The sequence below is a fragment of the Ictidomys tridecemlineatus genome, chromosome 16, assembly GCF_052094955.1.
Source record: "Ictidomys tridecemlineatus isolate mIctTri1 chromosome 16, mIctTri1.hap1, whole genome shotgun sequence".
NCBI classification, from domain to species: Eukaryota; Metazoa; Chordata; class Mammalia; order Rodentia; family Sciuridae; genus Ictidomys; species Ictidomys tridecemlineatus.
Window position 1 is genome coordinate 39155261 of NC_135492.1, and position 23127 is coordinate 39178387.

General features: G+C 42.1%; 1 protein-coding gene across 5 annotated transcripts in view; it reads right to left on the reverse strand.

Moving 5' to 3' along the window:
- Positions 1 to 23127, reverse strand: part of Pparg (peroxisome proliferator activated receptor gamma) — a 167105-nt gene that overhangs the window by 71835 nt on the left and 72143 nt on the right. For all 5 annotated transcript variants that reach the window (XM_040290998.2, XM_078033457.1, XM_078033458.1 and 2 more), the window contains 2 exons: positions 2857 to 3084; positions 1208 to 1377 (listed from right to left, as the gene is read on the reverse strand). In XM_040290998.2, coding sequence (XP_040146932.1) covers positions 1208 to 1377; positions 2857 to 3084 — 398 coding nt within the window. The remainder of the gene's footprint in view (positions 1 to 1207; positions 1378 to 2856; positions 3085 to 23127) is intronic.

Consider the following 23127-nt stretch of genomic DNA (forward strand, 5'->3'; position numbering starts at 1 on the left):
TTAGGACACTGACTGTTTTCATTGAGAACTGTAGATATTCGAATTTGGTTCTAATCATAGAACGAAGGGGTTTAAGTATCTTACTCTTTTGCCAGGAGTATATTGAGGACTCATTTTGAAATTCAGAACTTCAGAGATGAGTCAGAGCTTGGACGGCCGACACAGCCAAGCCGTTCAACACATGAGGCGGCCCGGGGCTGGTGTGATATGACTGGATGGTGACTTTGAGCAAGTGGCACAGGGGATGAGTGGTTTGTCACTTTGTAAAACATGAGGTTGCCTCTATAGTAATAAACTAATAGAACTAAAAGGACTGAAGTGACCTTCTGCTCCAATTCCACCACTTTATAGATGAGAAAACTCTGGCAGAACGTGGCTAAATAATGATTGACGTAGAGGCGCCTGAACCAAGACTGGTGCTCGGTCACAAGAGTGAAAATTCATTTCATTTTTGGTCCCATCCTCCCCAGATGTCCTGCTCCTGCCTACCTGCTGTTCCATATCTTTCCTTTCATATTCTCGACTCACTGATTACAGTGTTATTTTAAAAGACTGAGTATCAAAATACACGTGCATCAGCACATTTCCCTAATAAACTGGGGCATCACGTTAGGAAATGTCTGAATCCAATAATGTCCCCTTCCTGAAGCGCTTGTACCTCTTTGCCTGTCTGCACAATACACGGCTCAAACTGATACTCAAATAAGGAAACAGAGAGCACCGGCTTAGGAGTTGATGTAGAGTCAGAGCCACATCCCACACCTCAATCTGCCAGTTACCAACTTTGTGGCTCAGTGGTAGAGCGCTCGCCTAGCACATGCGAGGCCCTGGGTTCGATCCTCAGCACCACGTATAAATAAATAAAATAAAGGTACTGTGTCCAACTACAACTAAAAAATAAATATTAAAAAAAATAATAATAATAGTAAAAAGTCTGCAAGACAGCAGGGCTGACATGAATCACTGCCAAAGGACCCACTTGCAGAAAGGTGAGCAGAGTGAAGCAATCCTGCTTTTATCAGTTTTCTTCTTAGATTTTTGAATATTCTATTACTTGAAGAATGGGTTTGGCTCCCACCTCGCAAAAAAAAAAAAAAAAAAAATCTATGACCATTTGATCTTAATTCCTTGGAGTGAGTTTGCAAAGGGAAATGAAATAGGCACGTATCAGCCAACTTTTCGGAGGAGAGATTTTTCGTGCTGTTACCTTGCACCCTTCGCAGGCGTGAACGCCGTAGTGGAACCCAGAAGCCTTATCTCCACACACGCGGCACTCGATGGCCATGAGCGAGTTGGAGGGCTCCTCATGGGGCCGATTGTAGATCTGAGTCTTTTCGGAATAATAAGGCGGGGACGCAGGTTCCACTTTGATCGCACCTGTGCAGAGAGAGAGGTGAGAAGATGTGTTATCACCTGGAAACAGGGGTGCTGGGGCCGGGGTGGCCTCTGGACACCTTCAGGCCGTCAGGGCGGAAGGGCTCAGCAATATGCAAAGACCCAGGTGAAGGCAGAGAACTACAGAGGCTTTGGCATCACAGGCCAATCCCACACCTGGCACATGCGGAGCCCTGGGTTCGCATGAAAATAAATCAATGAAAACATAAAGGTGTTGTGTCCAACTACGCCTAGAACATAAATATTAAAAAAAAAATAAAACAGAGATCTGGATTAAGTGTGAAGCCCTCCAACTCCTCAACACGCCGAAAGACTAAACAGGTAAGAAAACGAAACTTGAGACAACGTGGCTCGTCTGGCTGGGGATGTACTGCCCTGTGTGTGTGTCGGTGACATATTTTACTTAAATCTTGCATACCAAAGGTCTCTTTTAGTATTCTGCTGTCATATATAACAAAGCAGAATTAAAAAAAAAAGAAGTCTTTTTAAGCCACTCTAGTAAAAGGAACCCTGCCACCACCATGGGCCTCTTTGAAAGGTACAGGAAAGTAAGAACCCAGGTTTATCAACAGCTGTGAGTTGAAACAAAGAGTTTGCAAAAAAAAAAAAAAAAAAAAAGATCTTTGAATGAATGCAGGAGAAACCTCTGGAAAGCAAGTCCTACCTTTTACTGGTTAGGTTCGGGCCTATTCAATTTCCATATTAGGTTAAAACCCCAAACCACACAGATAAATAGAACCAGCTATACTATTTATCTAAGAAATAAAACTAGAAATACAGGAAGTTCTGACTTAGTGTCACATAATGGTTGCCAATTACACAGCGGTGGCTCTGGAAAACCAGCACATCAGCCCACGAGGAGATACCATCAAGGAAACAGCATCACAGAAATTATACTTTATCTTGAAAAGTGCAGTCCTCGGTTTTTTTTTTTTTTTCTTGAGCCCCATGTTTTGATGTTGACTGAGTTCATGGCAAGAAGAGCCATAGGCTTTTGCAATGTTCACTTGTGAATTTTTTTAAGTTGACAACCTTAAAATGCTCATTGGAGCCCAAAAAGGCAGGTTTCAATGTAGATTTCACACATCACAGATTAGGGGTGGGAAAAAGAAACCGACGGTCAGAGTAATTTAAGGATGATAAGTTGTATACGACAACTTGCAACTGTTACCTATGAACTTAGAAGAAGCTGAAAGTTGGGTGGACTCAGCCTGAGATAGAAAAGGCGATGTAATCATCTTAGAAAACGCTAAGAAGGAAGCCAGCCAGAAAGGACAGAGAGAGAAAAGGGTCAAACGGACAAGATGGACCTGCGGCATTTACATCCACCTTCCTTTCTGGCATAGAGTGGAGACCTAAGATCTGGCTGATAATGGGAGCTGCCTTCTCTCTAGAGTCCCGGCCTCTGGAGAGCGTACTCCAGGGCCCCCGTGGTCTGAAACGTGAACAGAAGCGTCTTACTTTGGTAGTCCTGGAGCTTCAGGTCATATTTATAATCAGGCACCATCGGATCAGCTCTTGTGAACGGGATGTCTTCGTAGTGGGGGGTGGAAATGCTGGAGAAGTCGACGGTGGTGAAGGGTTTGATGTCGAAGGAGCGGGAGTGGTCGTCCATCATGGAGAGGTCCATGGAGCTGATCCCGAAGTTAGTGGGCCAGAACGGCATCTCTGTGTCAACCATGGTGATTTCTGAAATGGCAAAGAGAAGGCTTAGGAAGGGCAGAGCCGTCTTTCAAAGACCCACAGAGAGGGGGCACACAGAGAGGCACTGGCCAGGCAGTCTCATCCACGTTATGAGAACACAAACACAATCTTTTTTGGGGGGGTGGTACTGGGGATTGAACTCAGGGGCACTCAACCACTGCGCCCCCTCCCCAGCCCTATTTTGTGTTTTATTTAGAGACAGGGGCTCACTGAGTTGCTTAGTGCCTCACTTTTGCTGAGGCTGGCTTGGAACTTGCGATCCTCCTGCCTCAGCCTCCTGAGCCCCTGGAATTATAGGCATGCACCACCACGCCCAGCTATACAACCCCATTCTTAATGCAATGGGGGTCGTTTTATGATAAGCAGGAAGTTACGTGTACCAGGGCACCCTAAAAGACACCCCTATAATAGTCTAGTTGCATACAGCATATCCACATAAATGTCATATAACACTGTTCTCATCATTCTCTACGCAAGATCATCAATTGACTCTGGGTGTGGTGGTGCACCTCTGTAATCCCAATGCCTCAGGAGGCTGAAGCAGGAGGATGGCAAGTTTAAGGCCAGCCTCAGCAACTTAGTAAGACTTTGTCTCAAAATAGAAAATAAAAAGGGCTGAGGATGCAGCTCAGTGGTAGCCCACCTCTGGGCTCAATCCTCAGTACCAAAAAAAAAAAATATCATCAACTAAGTCTGTTAATAGATGTGTTTAATCTATTTATAAAGTTTTCCCACCTTTATTGAGGTATAACTAAAAATAAAAAATCCTATATTTAAGATATGGAATGTGATATTTTAAATTATATATACATTATAAAATGACTATCACAATCAAGCTAATTAACATATTCATCATTGAAGTGAGAACACTTAAGATTGATTCTCTTATGAAATCGCAAGGAAAACAATTCAGTATTCTTAACTCTAGTCATTTTGCTGTACACTGGGTTTTCCAGAACTTATTCATACTGTATCACTGAAACATTGGCCAACATCTCCCCATTTCCCCCACTTCTAAGTCCCTGATGACCTCCATTTCACTTTCTGCTTCCATGAGTAGTTTTTTAAGCAAGATTCCAAATATAAGTGAGACCACGCAGTGTTTTTCTTTCGGCATCTGGCTTATTTCCCTTAGCACAATAACAAGAATCTTCTTTTTGAAGGATGTATAGTATTCCATCACTCAGGCGTGTTCACTGACTTTTTTTTTAAACCCATTCATTTGTCTACAGACACTTAGGTTGATTTCATATCTTGGCTGCTGTGAATGGAGCTGTGATGGCCAGGGAGTGCAGGTATCCCCTCAACATACTGATTTCAGTTCTTTGGATATATGCCCAGAAGGGGAATTGCTGGATCATGTGGTAGTTGTACTTTTGATTTTCTGAGCAACCTCTATTCTGTCTTCCACAATGGCTGCACCAATCCACATTTCCACCAATAGTTTGTAAGAGTTTCTTTTTTCCTACATTCTTGCCAATGCTGAATCTCTTTTTCCTAGCAGCCATTCTAACAGGAGGGAGGTGCTATGTCTCACTGAACCTTTGATCTGCATTTCCCTGATGATTGGAGATTTCTGAATATCTCTTCATATAACTGATGGCCATTTGTATGTCATCCTTCGAGAAATGGTTGTCCAGATCCTTTGCCTGTTTTTAAGATGGGTTGTCTTTTATGCTGTCGATCTGAGTTTCTTACATATCAACCCCACTACCAAATATACAGTTTGCAAAATTTTCTCTCCCATTCTGTAGGTTGTCTCTTTATTCTGTTCATCGTTTCCTTCTCTGGGCAGAAGGTTTTTATTGTTTTGATGCAAACTGCTAACAATTATTTTTAAAGAGCATAGGTTTCTAGGACAGTTTTGTGGTTTTTTTCCTTAAAATTAAAACCCTAAATATTTTTCTCTTTAGGATGAAAATTTTGTTATTCTATTTGTGTTTTAAATGCTTTTGTATTTGAGTTGCTAAATTAAATTATGTGCATTTATTCAACAGCATTCTAAAATAATTTTGTTCTTAAGGTAATACTATAATCGATCTTTTAGAAAATCTCCCTTCTGCACTATGAACAATTACTCAAATATTTCTCTTTTTGAGGGGATACAGCTTTTCTTCAGACGAGAAAGTTTTCCCCATATAGAGAACAGGCAGGTGAATATGTAAGAATATGTGAGAAAATGTCAAAGCCAGAATCTGGTCCCCCAGCATCAACTTAGCTCATCTCCCAAAGGAAACACAAACAAAACAGAGAAGAATACAAAAAACAATATAAAAGACGAACAGAGAGCCAGGTATAGCAGTGCATACCTAATCTCGGCGGCTCGGGAGAGGCTGAGGCAGGAGGATTGCCAGTCGGAGGCCAGCCTTGGCAATTTAGTGAGACCCTCAGCGATTTATAAAAAAATAAAAAGCTGGGGATGTGGCTCGGTGGTAGAGCTTCCCTGGGATCAATGGCCCCCATACAAAAGACAAAGGAGAAAAGGCTTCAAAATAACTACTTCCATGAATTTATCTGCTCATGATGCCACAGTCCACGTGCATTTTTCTAAGTCTGATTTGTTTACACAGCAAGTGAACTAAAACCCTGACCAGTTTGGGTTCCAAGTACTCCGTGTGAACTTGTGTGAGCCTCTGGTGAGTGTAGACTTCAAACTGTGGTATAGCAGCTACTGGACTGACTTGGTTTACCTGAAACTAGTCCACTATTCAAAGGGGTGTGGAGAAAAGCAGCCACTGAAGTATTTTAAGTGTTGGCTCTGGTAGATGCACTGGTGCAACTTCAGGATGGCTAAACCCAAATGCAAAGAACCAACTGCTCTTAGATCCCAAGGATCCTGAAATCTGAGAGGTCTCTGTCTTGTTTGCAGGTATGTCTGCGCCTTTTCACAAAGCACATGGCTCATAAAACACTTATCAAATACTCATTGGTTAACTAATAAAATGAACGATTAACTAATAAAATGAACTAATAAAATGAACGAAATCCTAGCTGAAGGGGCAGGGGAGGAGGGAAGCAATGGATTGATGAACGCCACCTTTTATCCCGTGTAATCTGAGGTCCTGGGTTCACTCCATGGAGAAGATGGTGGGATCAGGGAGGTCAAATCACTTGCTCAAGATTCATGAGCTAGAAACATTGAGATTCAAACTCAAGAGGGACCCAGAAACCCTGTTCTGTCCTGTCACTGATAAAAAAGATTGATAGAGCAAGAGCCACGCTCCTTGGGGTATCTGGGAATGGGCCTCTTGCTTTTTCCCAGCAAACAGAGAGCGAAGGAATCTGCTCTCAAAGGCAAACTCTGGCCCGAGACTCAAGATTTCAGTTGTGGTCGGCATAAGAGAAACAAAGCGCCTTAAACAGACAAATCAGGAGTCGGGTCCTGTGATGTGCTCCGGGGCCTGCAGAGGGGCTCATCAGGCACCGTCTGGGCTCCCGTGTCTGAATGGCTACGTAACAAGCACCCAAACAACCTTCAGTTATCTGTGTTGCCGTGTAAACAGCACACACCAGCAAGAGGAATGTGATAGCTGAAAGGTCGTACTGGGTCTCAATGACATTCAGGGGGGAAAAAAAAACAAAACCTGTGTTCCTAATGACAGAGGCACCCATCCAGCTGTGGCCTGTGTTTCAAAATTCATTGAAACTGGCCCAACTTGAGTCACTCTGTTCACTTTGCCCGCCTCTGCGGCATGCTCCATTATTTTTTTGGGGGGTGGGGGGTACCAAGGATTGAACTCAGGGGAACTTGACCACGGAGCCCCTTCCCCAGCCCTATTTTGTATTTTATTGAGAGACAGGGGCTCACTGAGCTGCTTAGGGCCTCGATTTTGCAGAGGCTGGCTTTGAACCTTCGATCCTCCTGCCTCAGCCTCCCTGGGCTTGCACCACTGTGCCGGCCTGCATTGCTGCATTCTTACTTCTCTGTTAGTTTCTCTTAGTATCAGTTATTTCCCTACTCAAGGATCTGTCTCTTGTTGAGACCTGTCATAGCTTCAAAGGTGAGTTTATCAGCTGTTTCTCAGTGAGGCCCGCTGCGAAGCTCCTGAGTGTGAAGAAGGTGAAGTTGAAGGTGGAGTGTGTGCCTCTGTGTGAACACTGGACATGGGAAATAAGGAGGCCCAAATCGTAGGAGTGCAGGAGACATGGGTCATTCATTATTTTACTGGCTGACTTTTGTTTCGTTTTGTGATCGACGACTCCAGTGACTCCCTGTTAACGCGAAGTCATGCTTCTTCACGCAGGAATCGCATCCCCGGGGGGTTTGTCTGTTTTGCTGGAAAATTCTGGGGAAAATTTTTTAACGCGAAAATAGCCGCTTATGTGTCAGGGAATAGAGTGAAAAGTTCATGTGAGTTCTACGATGAAATATGAAGCTTCTAAAATAATTTGTACTTGTAGTACATTGTGTGGCCAGAAGGATTTAAAAAAGAAATAATAGACCTTACTTTTTTTAGAGCAGTTTTTTTCCCCCTCCAAAAGAGCTATTTTAGGTTTACATAAAATTGAGCAGAGAGGTCCTAGATACCTTCTCCCTGCCTAGATCCCCTCTCTCCCCTCCTCAACAAGATAGTTAGGTCTTCCCTATTTTTAACATCCTGCACCTCTGTAGTACTTGTTACAACAGACGAACTGATACTGATACGCCATTATGAACAGAACTCTGCAGTTTATATTAGGCTTCTTCTGTGCCTTGTACAGTTCTATGAATTTTGATAAAAGCATGATGACATCCAACACCACTGCAGTGTCATACAGAATTATTTCAGTGTCTTAAACATGCCCTGGGTGCCATCTCGTCATTCTCCCCTCCTTCCCTCAAAGAATGCTTGCTTGCTTGCTTTATTTATTATTTGTTGGTACCAAGAATTGAGCCCACGGATGTTTAACCACTAAGCCACACAACCCCCACCCCGCCCCCAGCCCTTTTTATTTTGAGACAGGGTCTGGCTAAGTTGCTGAGGGCCTCTCTAAGTTGCTGAGGCTGGCCTCAAACCTGTGATCCTTCTGCCTCAGACTCCTGAGCTGCTAGGAATACAGGCACGTGCTCCCGTGTCCAGCCAGAATGCCGTATTATTGTTCTCTACTGTCCTGGGCACATTGGAAAAGTGGATCTCCATAATAAAAGATCACGTCTTAGCTTGGCATTCAAGGCCCCCCTACACCACCCTAACGTACCTTTTCTCTCTTATATTCCTCTGCTTGTCCCAGACAGGTGAAGCCTAGCATGCTGTTTTTGCTATTTTCTTCTTGTTTGTTTTATTTTTATTGATTGATTGATTGATCTGTGGTGCTGGGGATCAAACCCTGTGCTTCGTGCGTGAGGGGCAAGCACTCTCATCATTGAGACACATGCCCAGCCCCACAGGTTCAAGATGCCCTGCTCCGGTCTGTTCACGCAGGATCCCTTCCCCTCGTCTCTGCAGACCGCAATCCTACCTGTCTTGCAAAGCCCAGGTCAAGTGCTAATTCCTCCATGAATCAATCCTCCAACTTAAAAATACTCTCCATTCTCTGTCTTGCCCCAGCATTTTCTCCCTCCTTTAACTCTGACATGATGACTGATTTGGATTCGTATCTCCATCTGGACATGGCCCGTCTGGAGCAAAAGACAGCAGCTTCTTATTCAGCTTGTCCTCCCGTCCTTAGTTGGTGGTTGTTACTAGATGCCTGCCAACGGGATGATTCTATCTTACAGAGAGGAGCAGCCTGGGCTTTCGTTTTGCTGTGAGATAAAGATTCCTTCTCAGTGGTTTAGATGTGCAAGATGAAGCTCCCCACCAGCCAATATGTCAGTCTTCAATATTGTAAATAAAATACAATATAATCCCCCCCACCCTTTGCTTATCAAAGGAGGAGAATCAGGATCCTATAAGGTTTTCTTTTTCTTTCTCTTTTTGTGGTGCTGGGGACGGAACCCAGGGCCTTGCACATGCTAGGCAAGCACTCTCCCCCCGAATTTCACCCCCAGCTCATGTTTTCTCATTTTTTCTAAGAAGAAAGGACAAAATAAGAAACGAAACCAAACCAAAGCTTGGCTCTCGGTCTCTATGAAAACACCCGGCTCCACTGCTTCTTCTCCTTTCCCCCTTTCCTTTATCCGGGACGCCTTGACCTAAGCAATAGTGCGCCATGGGCCGCCGTGATGGGAGGCAGGGTGGGTTTCCTGGATGTTTCATTTTTATTTTGACTTAGAAATGGGTCCAGGAAGCCTGCTTCTCATTTTGGGTCTAGAAAACATAAGCTTCTGTGGCTGCCAAGCTGTAAGTGGAGGGGGCGTATTTGGTGACTCTGTGCAGCCACCCAGGAAAGAGCACAGGACCCAGATATCTGCAGGAACAGCGGCCCTTCTCAGGGACCTGGGTGACGCGGGTCGTGCTGCCTCGAGGTGCCTCCATCAGTTTCACCTCCTCCGGTGGATTTCAAGCAGGCCAGAGTCTTGGGGCCGTCCTCGTGGGCAAGGACATGAATTTCCTGCCGTTTCTGCTCGGCCTTCAAACTTGGCTTTGGACTCAGTCGTGGTCAGTGGGCCGTCTTGCCACGCTGACCCCGGAACGCAACGGATTTCAAAGGAAAATAGGATGGATTTCGTGCAAGAATAAAGTCACTTCTGGAATCTGACAGGCAGCACCGTTTGGGAAAGTGGCAGTGGGTCAGAAGAGGTGCTATGGCACAAACTGAGCACCGGAACTGTGGGGCTTATCTCTGGGGTTTTCTGTGGTCCCTCGTGAAGGGGAAAGAGACTATTAGAATAGGATGGGAAAATGATCAGAACAGCTGGGGAGTGGCCCCGGGTGTCAATCGATGGTAGACACTCTCCTGGCACATGTGAGGCTCTGGGACCAATCCCCGGAGCATGCTCTCTCACACACACACACACACACACACACACACACACACACACACACGCATGCACGCACACGCGCATGTAGCTGCAGAAATGTTACATCTCCTTCAATATTTGCATTAGTTAATATTAACAGAACTCTAAATCTTTGCTAAAGATTGTGCCAAAATACTGTATTTGAATTGTCTCATTTGACCCTCGTAATAGCCCTATAAATCAGCTACCCTTAGAATTCTAACTAAAAGAAAAGGAAACTCGGGTTGGGGAGCTGGCTCTGGGGCAGAGCACTTGCTGAGCACACGTGAGGCCCTGGGTTTGATCCCCAGCACTGCAAAAAGGAACGAAAAGGAGAAGAAAGGAAAGGACAAGGGCGGGGAGGGAAGGGAAGGAAGGAATGAGAGAGAGAGAGAGAGAGAGAGAGAGAGAGAGAGAGAGAGAGAGAGAGAAGAACTAAGGCACAGACACCAAGCAGATAGTTGGGCACTGATGGTAAAAGCTCAATATCCACACTTAACCTTGTACGGTAATAATATTGATGAAAAAACACATCCCTTCCCATTCTTCCAGCTCTGTATTTAAAACAATTGGTTTTACTAAGCTGTCATTCAAGATCTGTGCTGGGCCAAGACCTGTGTGATCTAAATAGTAACTCGGAGGGCTGGGGATGTGGCTCAAGCGGTAGCGCGCTCGCCTGCCATGCGTGCGGCGCGGGTTTGATCCTCAGCGCCACATACCAACAAAGATGTTGTGTCCGCCGAAAACTAAAAAGTAAATATTAAAAATTAAAAAAAAAAAGAGTAACTCAGAAACGTGCTTAGCTGGGCACTGAGATTGTGGGGTGGGGAAAAAAACCTTTCATAGAATCTCAAAAACTTGGTAGCCTTGTTAGAAATGACCTTCACAAGACACTGCACGATTGGTTTTCAATCTCTTCTTGTTTGCTTCAGTGACATGTCATGGTACTCCTGAATAAATATGGTTCCAACTGATCTATCCAGCCAGTCCCTCCTTATTGACGAGTGTAAATCATTTTGCAGTATAAATGGATCTGGGGATTATCTAATTCCTCTCCCATCATGATAGCCAACATCCAGAGACAGAAATCCTCCTGAAATACTAGAAAAGGCCTTTTGGAGATGATCTAAGTTCCTCATTTGACAGAGGAAAGAAAACCAGGACAGAAGGAGAGGCTAAGAATGCGACTTTTCTGTCTCTGGCCCAGCACGACATGATGAGGTGGTTACTGTATCTAAATATGTCGAAAAAGGCACTTGGAAGCTCTGCCAATTTTCATACATCCAGGTCTGTTTGGCCTTAATTAGCTGATATGTGTGAATGACATCAAATTGTAAAACTCTTATGCAAGAAACCCTTTACCAGATGGCAGATTATAACCAAAGAAAACGCAGAAGAAACAGGGTCTGACACAGAATTGGTTCCTTAACAAAAATAATACACTCTGAATTAAGCCAAAGGTTTACGGAACGGTCTGAAGTCGTCTAATAAAGCAGGTGTCATGTTGGGCCAAGTTTTTACACAAGAAATCCAATACGCCTATCATCTTTGCTTTTCTCCAGGTTGACTCTTCATCCGTGACGAAGGAAGGAGCCAGAATCATGTCGCAGCCCTGGGTTCCAATGGTGCCCTAGAGGTTGCCCCTGTAGTGAGCTCACTGTGCCTCACTATCCCCATCTGTAAAACAGCAGCATTGCCCGTCTCCTACAGCTGTTAGGAGCACTAACGGCGGAGACAACAGATGGAAGGCAACTAGTCCGGGTTCAGGCACTTAGTAAGTTCTCAATAAACAGTGGTGGTGGTGGTTGTAGGAATATACTAGTAGCCAGAGTCCTATCGTCATACAAAAGGTGGGCTAAAAGCCTCCAACGCCACCATAGGGGACAGGAAGAGGAAGAAACGCCAGCAAAGTCCTATTGTTCCAACGGGACCACACCTAAAACAGATGTCCTGTTTTAAAGATCTCTGGAGAAGGAGAGCCCCAGGCTTCTTCTCCGTGTTACTCACTGGAGGGCTTAACTGCTCTTCTGTCGCCAGGACAGTCTCATCTGGCCTTGCCCCAGCCATGTCATATGTATGCTAAAGAGGCTCTTTAAAGAATAATGAAAAAGAAAAAAAAAAAAGGGTGGCAGTCCAATTCAGGAGAGGCTAGATCAAGCCAGGTGAAGCAGGTGAAGTAAGACTCAGGCTGCCTTTCCCATGTTGCCAAAGAAAGTTGAAAGGTGTGGCGTTGACCACCGCTTTCCTTTAACTTTAGAACGAATAAAGCCAAGGATTCCTAATGGTTTCAACAATAAAACACAAGATGATGTCAAGAGGAATTACTGTGGACCAACACCCTTTCTAGAAAAATCACTGTAAAAACTCCCGGGTGGTAGGGAGACCCCATATAAAGGCTCGAGAACCAGAATAGCACCGAACATCTCTCAACAGTCACTCTGAAAGCTAGCAAATCAAGAGGACAATGCTTTACAAAGTAGAGAAGAAAATAATTTACAATTTACACATTTCTGGGCAGGGTAACCGGGGATTGAACCCAGGGGTGATCTACCATTGAGCTACCTCCCCAGCCCCCTCTTTAAAAATGGTTCCTAATGGTTCAAATTAGGATTCATTCTGACAAAATTAGAGGTGCATGGAATATGATTTGCTCTGAGGAAGACCCCAATCCTTCTTATTTTTTTTTTTTTTTTATTTTGAGACAGGATCTTTCTTGCTAAATTGCCAATTCTGCCTCGAATCTGTGATCCTCCTCCCTCAGCCTCCTGGAGTTCCTGGGATTACAGGTGGGTGCCACTGTGCCCTGCCCAGTTTAGAACTGCAAACCATCAATGAGTATGAGAGTCGAACAAAGGCATTTTCAGAAACATGAAGTCTCTCGTGTTGTACTCTTTCACACACAGGAAGCAAAGGCTCAAAACACAGAGGTGCAGGAAGTCCAGGACTGTACATGTACAGTAGCCTCAAAAGGAGGAGGAGGAAGCAGAATGTCTTGTGGGATGATCCAAGAAACGACCATCCCATTCCTCATAAAACCGTCCACTTTTAAGAGCTGTTAGTATTTCCGTCAGGGTTCAAGTTGAACTTGGTGATCGTATAAAGACAAGAAAAGACAGCAGGGCATGGTGGCACATGCCTATACCCCCAGGGACTCGAGAGGCTGAGGCAGGAGGATTGCAAGTTCAAACCCAGCCTTAGCAATTAAGGGAGTCCCTGAGCAACTTAGTGAGATCCAGTCTTTAAATAAAAAGTTAAAAGGGCTGGGGATGTGGCTCAGTGGTGAAGCACCCTGGGGTTCAATCCTTGGTACCAAGAAAAAAAAATTAACTCCAGAAAAACAAATAGCTATATAAGACAGAAAACAGAACTTTAGCACTGCTTGGCCCAACTGCAAGTCCTCTGTAAGCACAGACAACTGACCCAACACAAAATTACCAGTAGCGACAGAGTGAAGCTGGGGTTTAGGAGGAGTGTGTGTCTGGGGAAAGGGACTATGATGATCGAGGACTAAATTCTTATCTTCTACTGCAGGAAGTTAATGGGCAATGAGTACAGTTTACAAAATATCAAATACAAGCATGCTATTCTAAAGAAATAGAGGTGAAGGTCTGAAATCCTTGCCTCTGAGGAGTGGACACTGGTTGTGGCACTGAGAATCACAATTTTTCCCTCCTGGTACTGGGGATTGAACCCTGGGGTGCTCTACCACTGGGCTACATCCCCAGCCCTTTTTATTTTACCTTTTGAGACTGGGTCTTGCTAAGTTGCTGAGACTGGCCTCAAATTTGGGATTCTCCTGCCTCAGCCTCCTCAGTTGCTGTCATTATAGGCACGTGCCACCGCACCAGGTTGAGGATCACAAATTTTTAAAAAAATTTTATTTATTTTATTTTATTTTTTGGTAAGTGGGTTCAAACCCAGGGGTGCTTATCCACTAAGCTAAAGCCGCATTCCTTTTTATTTTTGATTTTGAGACAGGGCCTCACTAAGTTGCTCAGAGCCTCACTAAGTTGCTGAGGCTAGTCTCCAACTTGAGATCCTCCTGTCTCAGCCTCCTGAGTTGCTGAGATTACAGGCATGCACCACTACGCTCAGCTGAAGATTGCGATTATTTATCAAGGGTTTTATATTATTTGATTTTGAAAGATCATACACAGGCTGGGGATATGTCTCTGTGGTTGAACCCTTGCCTGGCATGTATGAGGCCCTGGGTTCCATCCCCAGCACCGCAACAAAACAAAACAAAACAAAAAAACTACATATAAGTATTACTTTGATAAAAAGTAAAAATTAAGCTAAATATCTTAAAAAAAATCCTTTTGGTCCTGGAAATTGAACCCCAGGCCTCAGACATGGGTGTATATCATATGCATTACTTATTACTCTACTGCTGAGCTAAATTCTATCAATCCCCTAAATTCTATAAGTTCACTCCTTATCCTTCAACGATATTGTGAGTTTTTCTGTTTAGTAAAGGAGAAAAAAGACTCTGAATCCCATTAGCAGAATTATAATTTAATAATAGTAGCTAGCTAACAATCTTTAAGCACTAATTATATGACTGGCATTGTACCTTATATCTGTCCTACATGTGATTTTGTACATATTAATATATATATATAAAAAGTATAATTTACAACTAAAACAGTCCTGGGGGTTATGTACAATTGTTTTTTTTTTTAAAAATTTTTCTTTTAGATGTAGATGGACACAATAACTTTATTTTATTTATTTTTATATGGTGCTGAGGCTCGAACCCAGACCTCACACATGCTAGGCAAGTGCTTTACCACTGAGCCACAACCCCAGCCCGAAAACTATTTTCTTAATCACTTAATAGGATTAAAAAATAAGACATAAAGAGTTAAAAGATTTGCCCAATGTTACATAGTTAATTTGTATTAATCCTGAGATTTGAATTTTGTTGTGGTTTCCCTGAATATAGAACTCCTTATTTTGGAATCAATGAATTAAGAAAAGCTTTACAAATGAATTCTTTGGTGTGTCAATTGTTTCTTGAATATAATACATTTCATTCTGCTGCCTAGTTAGACTATATTAAAACCAAATCCAGTGTTCTGCTGTTAGATTTCCCACTGATAGGTTTGACAGAGACTGCAACATACCAGTATGTTTCTCTACCTGCACATTTCTGTATAATAAACCAGAATATCTCACAGCAAATCTTCAAATTCAGATCTACAAAGTCTTAGAGAAGGTCTGGGCTTATCACTAGCCTTAGAGAAGATTCTGCTCATTTATGATCTTTAGAAGTTCATTTTTTTCTTGCATGGGTCACATCTTGCTTGGAAAAGTTGCCTAAGCCAGTCCTGAGGTATTGGGTGAGGAAAAATGATAGGAAAACACTCTCATTCATATTAACCACCTCCTTTGCTCCTTTAGTTAGATAGTCACGTCCTCTTCTCATTGTGGCCAAACCAGCTCAAACATAGTTCTTTTGTTAAGACTACCTTCACGTGTTTCTATAGGGAGATGTTATTAAGGATCTAATCAGGACTAAGGCTAACTGTTGAACAGTTACTCTGGTTGAGTGGAAATTTCTATTTTGCCAAGTACACAGTGGCCACAAGTGAAGAATGGTACTCATTCCGAAATGAAAGAGGAGAGACATCACTACAGATCTCACAGACATTCAAAGGATAATGGGCTGGGGCTGTAGCTCAGTGGGAAAGCACAAGTTTAGCATGAAACTCTCGGTTCAATCTTCAATACCAAGCGAACAAACAAAAAGAATAATATGAAACATCATGAACAACTCTATGTCCTCAAATTGAGATGAAATTTGAAATTTGTCCTTGAAAGACACAATCTGTCAGAACTCTTACAAGAAATAGAGAATCTGAACAGCCTTATATCTGCTAAAGAAATTGAACCTGCCAGGTGCAGTGGCACACACCTGTAATCCCAATAACTGGGGAGGCTGATCCAGGAGGATCACAAGATTGAGGCCATTCTGGGCAACTTAGTGAGATCCTGTCTCAAAATAAAAAAATAAAAAGGACTGGGGATGTAGTTCAGTGGGAATGTACCCCTGGGTTTTATCCTCAGTTTAAAAAAGAAAGGAAGGAAGGAAGGAAGGAAGGAAGGAAGGAAGGAAGAAGGAAGGAAGGAATGAATAAAGAAAGAAAGAAATTGAACCAGTAATAATAACCTCCCCAAACAGAAAGCACCTGGCAAGATGCATTCATTGGTCAATTCTATCAAACATTGAAGGAAGAAATTATACCAATTCTGTATAATCTCTTTCAGAAAATGGAGGCAGAAGGAATAGCTGAAGTCAGCATTATCCTAATACCAAAATAAGACAAATACATTACAAAAAAAAAAAAAACCCTCAAAACCATAAACCAAACTCTTAAGAAGATAGATACAAAAATCCTCAATAAAATAGTAACAAATGGAACCCAATAATGTATAAGAAGAATTATATACCATGACCAAGTGAGATTTATCCCAGGAAGGCTAGGATGGTTAAACATTCAAATGTCAATTAATGTAATGCATCATCCTATCATTAGGCTGAAGAAGAAAAAGTGCATGATCCTATCAACAGATTTCAAAAGAGAATCTGACAAAATCCAAGACCCATGCATGATAAAAATTCTCAGCAAACTAGAATACACACACAAAAAACTTGTAGTTAAACATCATACTTAGGGTTATGAACTCAAGCCTTCCTGCTAAGACCAGGAACGAGGCAGGGATACCCCTTCTCACTACTTGTTTTCAACATGGTGCTGGGAGTTCTAGCTAATATAATAAGATCAGAAAAGGAAATAAAAGGTACATAGATTGGGAGGAAGAAATAAAAAAAAATCTTTGTTTGCAAATAATCTGATCAGCTATATAGTAAATCTGAAAGAATCAACAGCAATGAAAAACTCTCCTGAAACTAATAAGAAATTATAGGAAGCCGGCTAGATATGAAGTTAATATACAAAAGTCAACCCAGGTGTGGTGGCATGTGGCTGTTGTCCCGGCCACTTGAGAGGCTGAGGCAGAAGGATTGTTTGAGCTTACAAGGTTGAGACCCCATCTCAAAAAAAAAAAAAAAAAAAAATTGCTTTTTTTTATATGCCAGCAATGAACAAGTAAAATTTGAAATTAAAAACATTTTACCATTTATATTAGATCCCCCAAAAGGAAATACTTAGATGCAAGTCTAAAAAAATGTACAAAACATATATGAGGAAAATTATAAAACTGATGAAAGATATCAAAAAACTTTAAAAAATGGAGATATTCCATGTTCACGAATAGGAAAACTTAATATTATCAAGATATCAGTTAGTGTTGACTTGATCTATAGACTCACCACAATACTAATCAAACTCTCAGCAGATTATACTGTGGGTATCAATGAAATGGTTCTAAAGTTTATATGGAGAAGTAAAAGACCCAGAGGAGCCAACTCCATATTGAAGGAGAAAAATGAAGAAGGCCTACACTCTCCACCTTTAAGACTCATTATAAAGCTACGGCCATCAACATAGGGCTGTACTCCAACAGAACAGACAGAAAGGTCAGGGGAACAGAAGGAGAGCCCGGAAATGGACACGTTCAAGGGCAGTCGACTGAACTTTGTCAAGGAGCAAGGGCAATACAAGAAATAGAAGGTAGTCTTTCCAATAAATGATGCTGGAGCAAGTTGGATAGGGACATACAAAAATGGTGGATACCCACGTATTCCCTTCATAAAAGTCAACTCAAAATTGAACATAGATCTAAATGTAAAATGTAAAACCATAAGGTTCATCAAAGGTGACATGGGGAAACCTAGATGGCCTTAGGTATGGTGATGATTTTTTTAGATATAACGTGAGCCATGGAAGATATAATTGATAAGTGAAACTTATTAAAATGAAAAATTTTTTTTTGGCACAAAGTAATGTCAAGAGAATGAGGAGCCAAACCACAAAATGGAAGAAAAAAATGTGAACCCACCCCCTATCTGTGAAAGGACTGCTGTCCAAAATATATAAAGAACTCTTAAAACTTGACAAGGAAATGAACAACCTGATTAGAAAATGGACCAAGGATCTGAACAGACAACACACCCAGGAAGATAAAATCTTCAACATCACCTGTCATTAGGGAGTTGCAAATTAATGAGACACTACTGCACACTTATCAGAATGCCCAAAGCCCCAAACACTGACAGTACCAAATGCTGACAGGGGTACAGAGCAAATAGGGGCTCTCATTTAATGCTGGGGGGAGTGCAAGATGGGCCAGACACTTTGAGGGACAGTTTGGTGATTTCTCACAAAACCCGACATTTTCCTACCCCACAAACCATCAACTGCACTCCTTGGTATTTCCCCAAATGAACAGAAATACAAAAATGATTGCTAAAACCTAGAAGCAACCAAGACAGCCTTCAGTAGATGAATGGATAAACATCCAGATGATGAAATATTTAGTCCCGGGAGAAAGGATCTACCAAGTCACAAAAAGACGTGGAGGAAAGTTACATGCCTGTTACCAAGTGAAAGAAGCCAGTCGGAAACTGGTACAGACTGCAAGGATCCAACTAGGTGACATTCGGGATAAGGTATAACTCTGGAGGCAGGAAAAGCATCCATGGTTCCCAGGGGGTTAAGGGGAGGAGCACAAAGGATCCTGAGGGCAGAGAAAGGATTCTGTGTGCTACTTTAAGGGTCGATACCTGTTCATACCTTTTGTTCAAACCCACAGAATGCCCATGGCCTGGAGTGAACCCCAAGCTCAGCGATGAACTCTGGGTGATCAAGGTGCGTCCCTGATGTGGATTCACCAGTAGAAACAAACGTTCCACTGTGATGGGGGCTGCTGACCTTTCGTGGTGAGGGGTGGGAAGCCTACTGGAATGAAAAGGGGGAAGAGGAATGGAAATGAAGTGACAAAAGCCATACTGAAGGACAGTCGGTCGTGGCTCAGAAAGGAGGGAGCCCCTGGAGGTCTACCAGATCATTCTCTTCTCTGCCCACCTCTCCACCACTGCAAAGGACACCCCACAGCCCAGCCCGGGGAGAGGGCTAGGTGGCTCTCAATAGCACTTGACCGCTGAAGCTTCGGCAGCAGCTTGGGATCATCTGGAGGGGAAAGCCGCTCCCGTTCCTCAGAGCTGTTTAGTCTGAGAACCAATTGTGTGATCCACTGTGCGCTTTTGGTTTTCGATGCACTGTGCCAAGCGCCCTTCATGTGAAGACAATGGTCTCCAGCCAAACAGACAACTGAGAGCCCAAGTGTCAAAACAGATGCAGCCAGACCATGAGCAGTTCTGGGCTGACTGGCAGATTGCCTCTAGCTCGTCTCTTAAAATACATTATAATGTGATATTTAAAGTATCCACAGTAAGCATTTGTTCATATTTTTAGTCTTCCTCCTGGGCTATTATAACATCACCGGAAACATCCTATATGAAAATGTTTGATGTTATTCAACATCTACTCATGATTTTATTTCTATTATTTATTTATTTATTTTTGGTGCCAGGGATTGAATCCAGAGGTGTTTAACCACTGAGCCACACTCCCAGTCCTTTTTTAAAATATTTTTTTAGTTGTTGATGGACTTTATTGTCTTTATTTTTATGTGGTGCTGAGGATCAAACCCAGCACCTCATGCATGCTAGGCGGGCATGTTACCACTCAGTCACAATCCCAGCACCCACCCCGAGTCCTTTTTATATTTTGAGTCAGGGTCTTGCTAAGTTGCTTAGGGTCTCTTGCTAAGTTGTTGAGGCTATTTGCAATCCTCTTGCCTCAGCCTCCAGAGTCGTTGAGATTACAGGCATGCACCAACCATGCCCAGCTCAATCACAGTTTTAGAAAGATCTCTTATGTAGGAAGGACAGGGAACTTCATCAGGCTGATACAAAATGTCCATGAAAACATAAAATTAACAAGGGGTTGTGGCTCAGTGGTAGGGTGCTTGCCTAGCATGCATGAGGCACTGGGTTCGATCCTCAGCACACCACATTAAATAAAATAAAATAAAATAAAGGTACTGGGTTCACTTATAATTTTTTTAAAAAGGTAAGTATTTAAAAAATAAAAAAATAATAAAAGCAACAAACAGAATACCTGAAAGTGGCCATCATCATAGCTAGTAGTGAAATACTTAAAATTTTCATCCTGAGATAAGGATAGCAGCTATCACTACTTCTATTCAATCATGAATGGGAGACGCTGTTCAATGCAGTAAGAGAAGAAACACACAAGGATTGGAAAAAGAGTAAAACTAACATTACTCACGGATGGCATGAATAGGTTTCTAAAAATCGACAAAACCCCACTATGGCTGACAAGAGAATTTAGCAAAGTTGCTAGGTAAAAGGGCAATATCCAAGAACCATTTCTATTTCTAAAAGTCAGCCACAAACATAAGACGAAACTTTAAAAATGTTTTCTTATTTTCACAACAGCATCAGAAACATCATGTCCGTGGATGGGGAGACTATCACTCTCTCTAGATTTATCTACAGGTTAAGAACAACTGCAATCAAAATCACAGCACTTTTGTGCAGAAACTGACATGCTCAGTCCACAATTTCTGTGGAAATTCCAAGGGCCAAGTAGAGCAAAGGGAATCTTTTTTTTTTTTTTTAATTTTTATTATTGGTTGTTCAAAATGTTACATGGTCAAAGGGAATCTTGAAGAGAACCAATGACACTGGAGAACTCCTACCCCCAGATGGCCAAAGCAATGATAAAGCTACAGTAATTCGCACAATATGTCGATTGATACAAAGAATAAAAATAGATAGTGGAAGAGAAGCAAGTTCAGAACCAATCGCACACAGAATAAGGTCATCTCATTTATGACGAAAATGTCACTGCTGGCAAAGGATGATTTTTCATTAAATTTAGATCAACCGGATAACCATGTGGAAAAGAACAAACCTCTCTACTCTCCATGATACTCTCCATGATTCCATGTGGACTGTAGATTCTAAATGTGAAATTTAAAACACGAAAGTTATCAAGCTAAAAGCAAAGCTGGGGGTGGCACCTGCCCTGTAATCCTAGTTGAGGCAGGAAGCTGAGGCAGGAGGATTGCAAGGTGGAGGCCAGCCTTGGCAACTTAGTGAGGCTTTGTCTCCAAATACCACCCAAATGCCCCCATGAACTGCAGAGCAGATGAAATATGTACTGTGATACAGCCGCACAAGGAATCACCACGTAGTAAAGAGAATCAAGGACGTTTATCCTGTAAATGTGATTGATCTCACAAATGCTGAATGAATGACAGAATCCAGACCCAAAAGGGGTCAACCACATAGGATTTGATTCTTACATAAAATTCAAAAACAGACAAAACTAATCTATGGATTAGAAATCAGAATACCCAGAGGGCTGCTGGAGAACTGATATTGTTCTGTTCCTTTAGGTGTTAATTGCACAGGTATGTTTTCTTGTGAAAACACTTTAGGTACTTTTCTCTATGTGTGTCACATTTCAGTTAAAAAAAAAAAAAAGATAAATAAGGGAGAATGTTCTATCAGGGTCATAGAATTCCAGGGCATTTGTTTAAGTACTGTTCAATTCGGAGGTTATTAAACAGTATTAAAATTAGTCTGGACACATAATCTCTCTTTTTTTTAACTGGTTTCCTTTCACAATAAAGGCTCAGTACATATCCAATCAAGGTCCTCCAATTAATAGTTACAGGGTGGGCAGAAATGCAAAGACAGTATATTAGTTGCAAGGAACTTATAAGCAGTAAAAGTTACATTTTGCTTTAGAAGTCATTATCTTTTGCCATATGGAAGGCCAATTCTGTTTTTTGTTTACTTCTCTGGTTTTGATACTGACCTACATTCCCAGCCCTTTTTAAATTTTCATTTTTGAGACAGGGTCTCGGCTAAGCTGTTTAAGGCCTCGGTACATTGTTGAGGCTGGCTTCAAGCTTGTGATCCTCCTGCCTGGGCCTCCCGAGTTGCTGATGTTATGGGGTGTGCCACAGCTGTAGGTCCAATTTTGTTTTCCAAGTTCACATACCTATTAACAATGGATGAAAATTTTTTCCCAAATACTAATGCCAATATTAGGAGTTGCATGTTTGAGAAGTTAATATTCTCGGCTCAGTTGTGTTTTGAGTTATTTCATTTAAAATAAATAAAGTCAATGGGTGAAATCCATTCAAGCTATCAATTTCATGCTCATTATTCAACTTTTCTTTATATCTACAATCTATTTTATGAGCCTCGATTCTCAGAAGAGTTATCATTATCTTTCCCTACGGCATTTCTCGTCCCAAAACCTTTCCTTGTTTTAGTTGTCTTTGGCATTTTTCTTTCTCGGTATCTTAAGCGCAGTAAATGTTCAATCAGTAACATAAACCTAAAAACATCTCAAACCAAGATAACCAATTACCTAACCCGATGTGTTTCCCAGGCCTCTCAAGAAATGCACTGTAATGGAGTCCTTGACCTTGATCAGCTTACAAAGGTGAAAGATGTGGTAGAGACAACAAGATCTCTACAAAGAGAAGGGGGGAGACTAACATGTTCCGAAATAATCAGAGCTAACTTTTGGGTGGGGCTGGGTTTTGAATTATGTCAGGATTCGCTTTATTATCCAAAGACCAAGTATTTGTCCCTGTCACCCGGCATGCCCCTTATATCATTGACACTGCTGAAGAAATATTAATGAAATGTATACAACACCAAAGTTCAGGTTTTACATGGGACATGTACTTGACAATGAGACTGTTTCTCCTTGGGTCAAATGCTTCTATCCTGGGTGACTGCAGCTTGAGATGAGGTTCTATCAATGGTAAAGGGATTTCTTTGTAAATGGCAAAGATTTCTAGGTGAATCTGGCCATACTTTGGGCTCTTAATTGCATCATGTTTTAAACCATTAAAAAACCTTGCAAAGAACCTATAGAGTAAGTCTGTGGTTTTAATTACTACCCTAAAGGCAGATCTTCAGGTTAAGTGTAGTATCCAATGATGTTACATTAAATAATTACATTAGTACAAAGCAAAATAATAACAGTAAAATCATTTTATTTTGTCCCCAAGAAGTGGCTTAATAGAACAGAAGTAAGGGGGACCACAGCGTCGACTTGGCTGGATTAGAGGAAGGATGGTAGGAACCCTGTTTTGTTACGTAGTTTTGTCCTTGGCTCTCTGCCAAAGCCGGTCATTGAAATTTG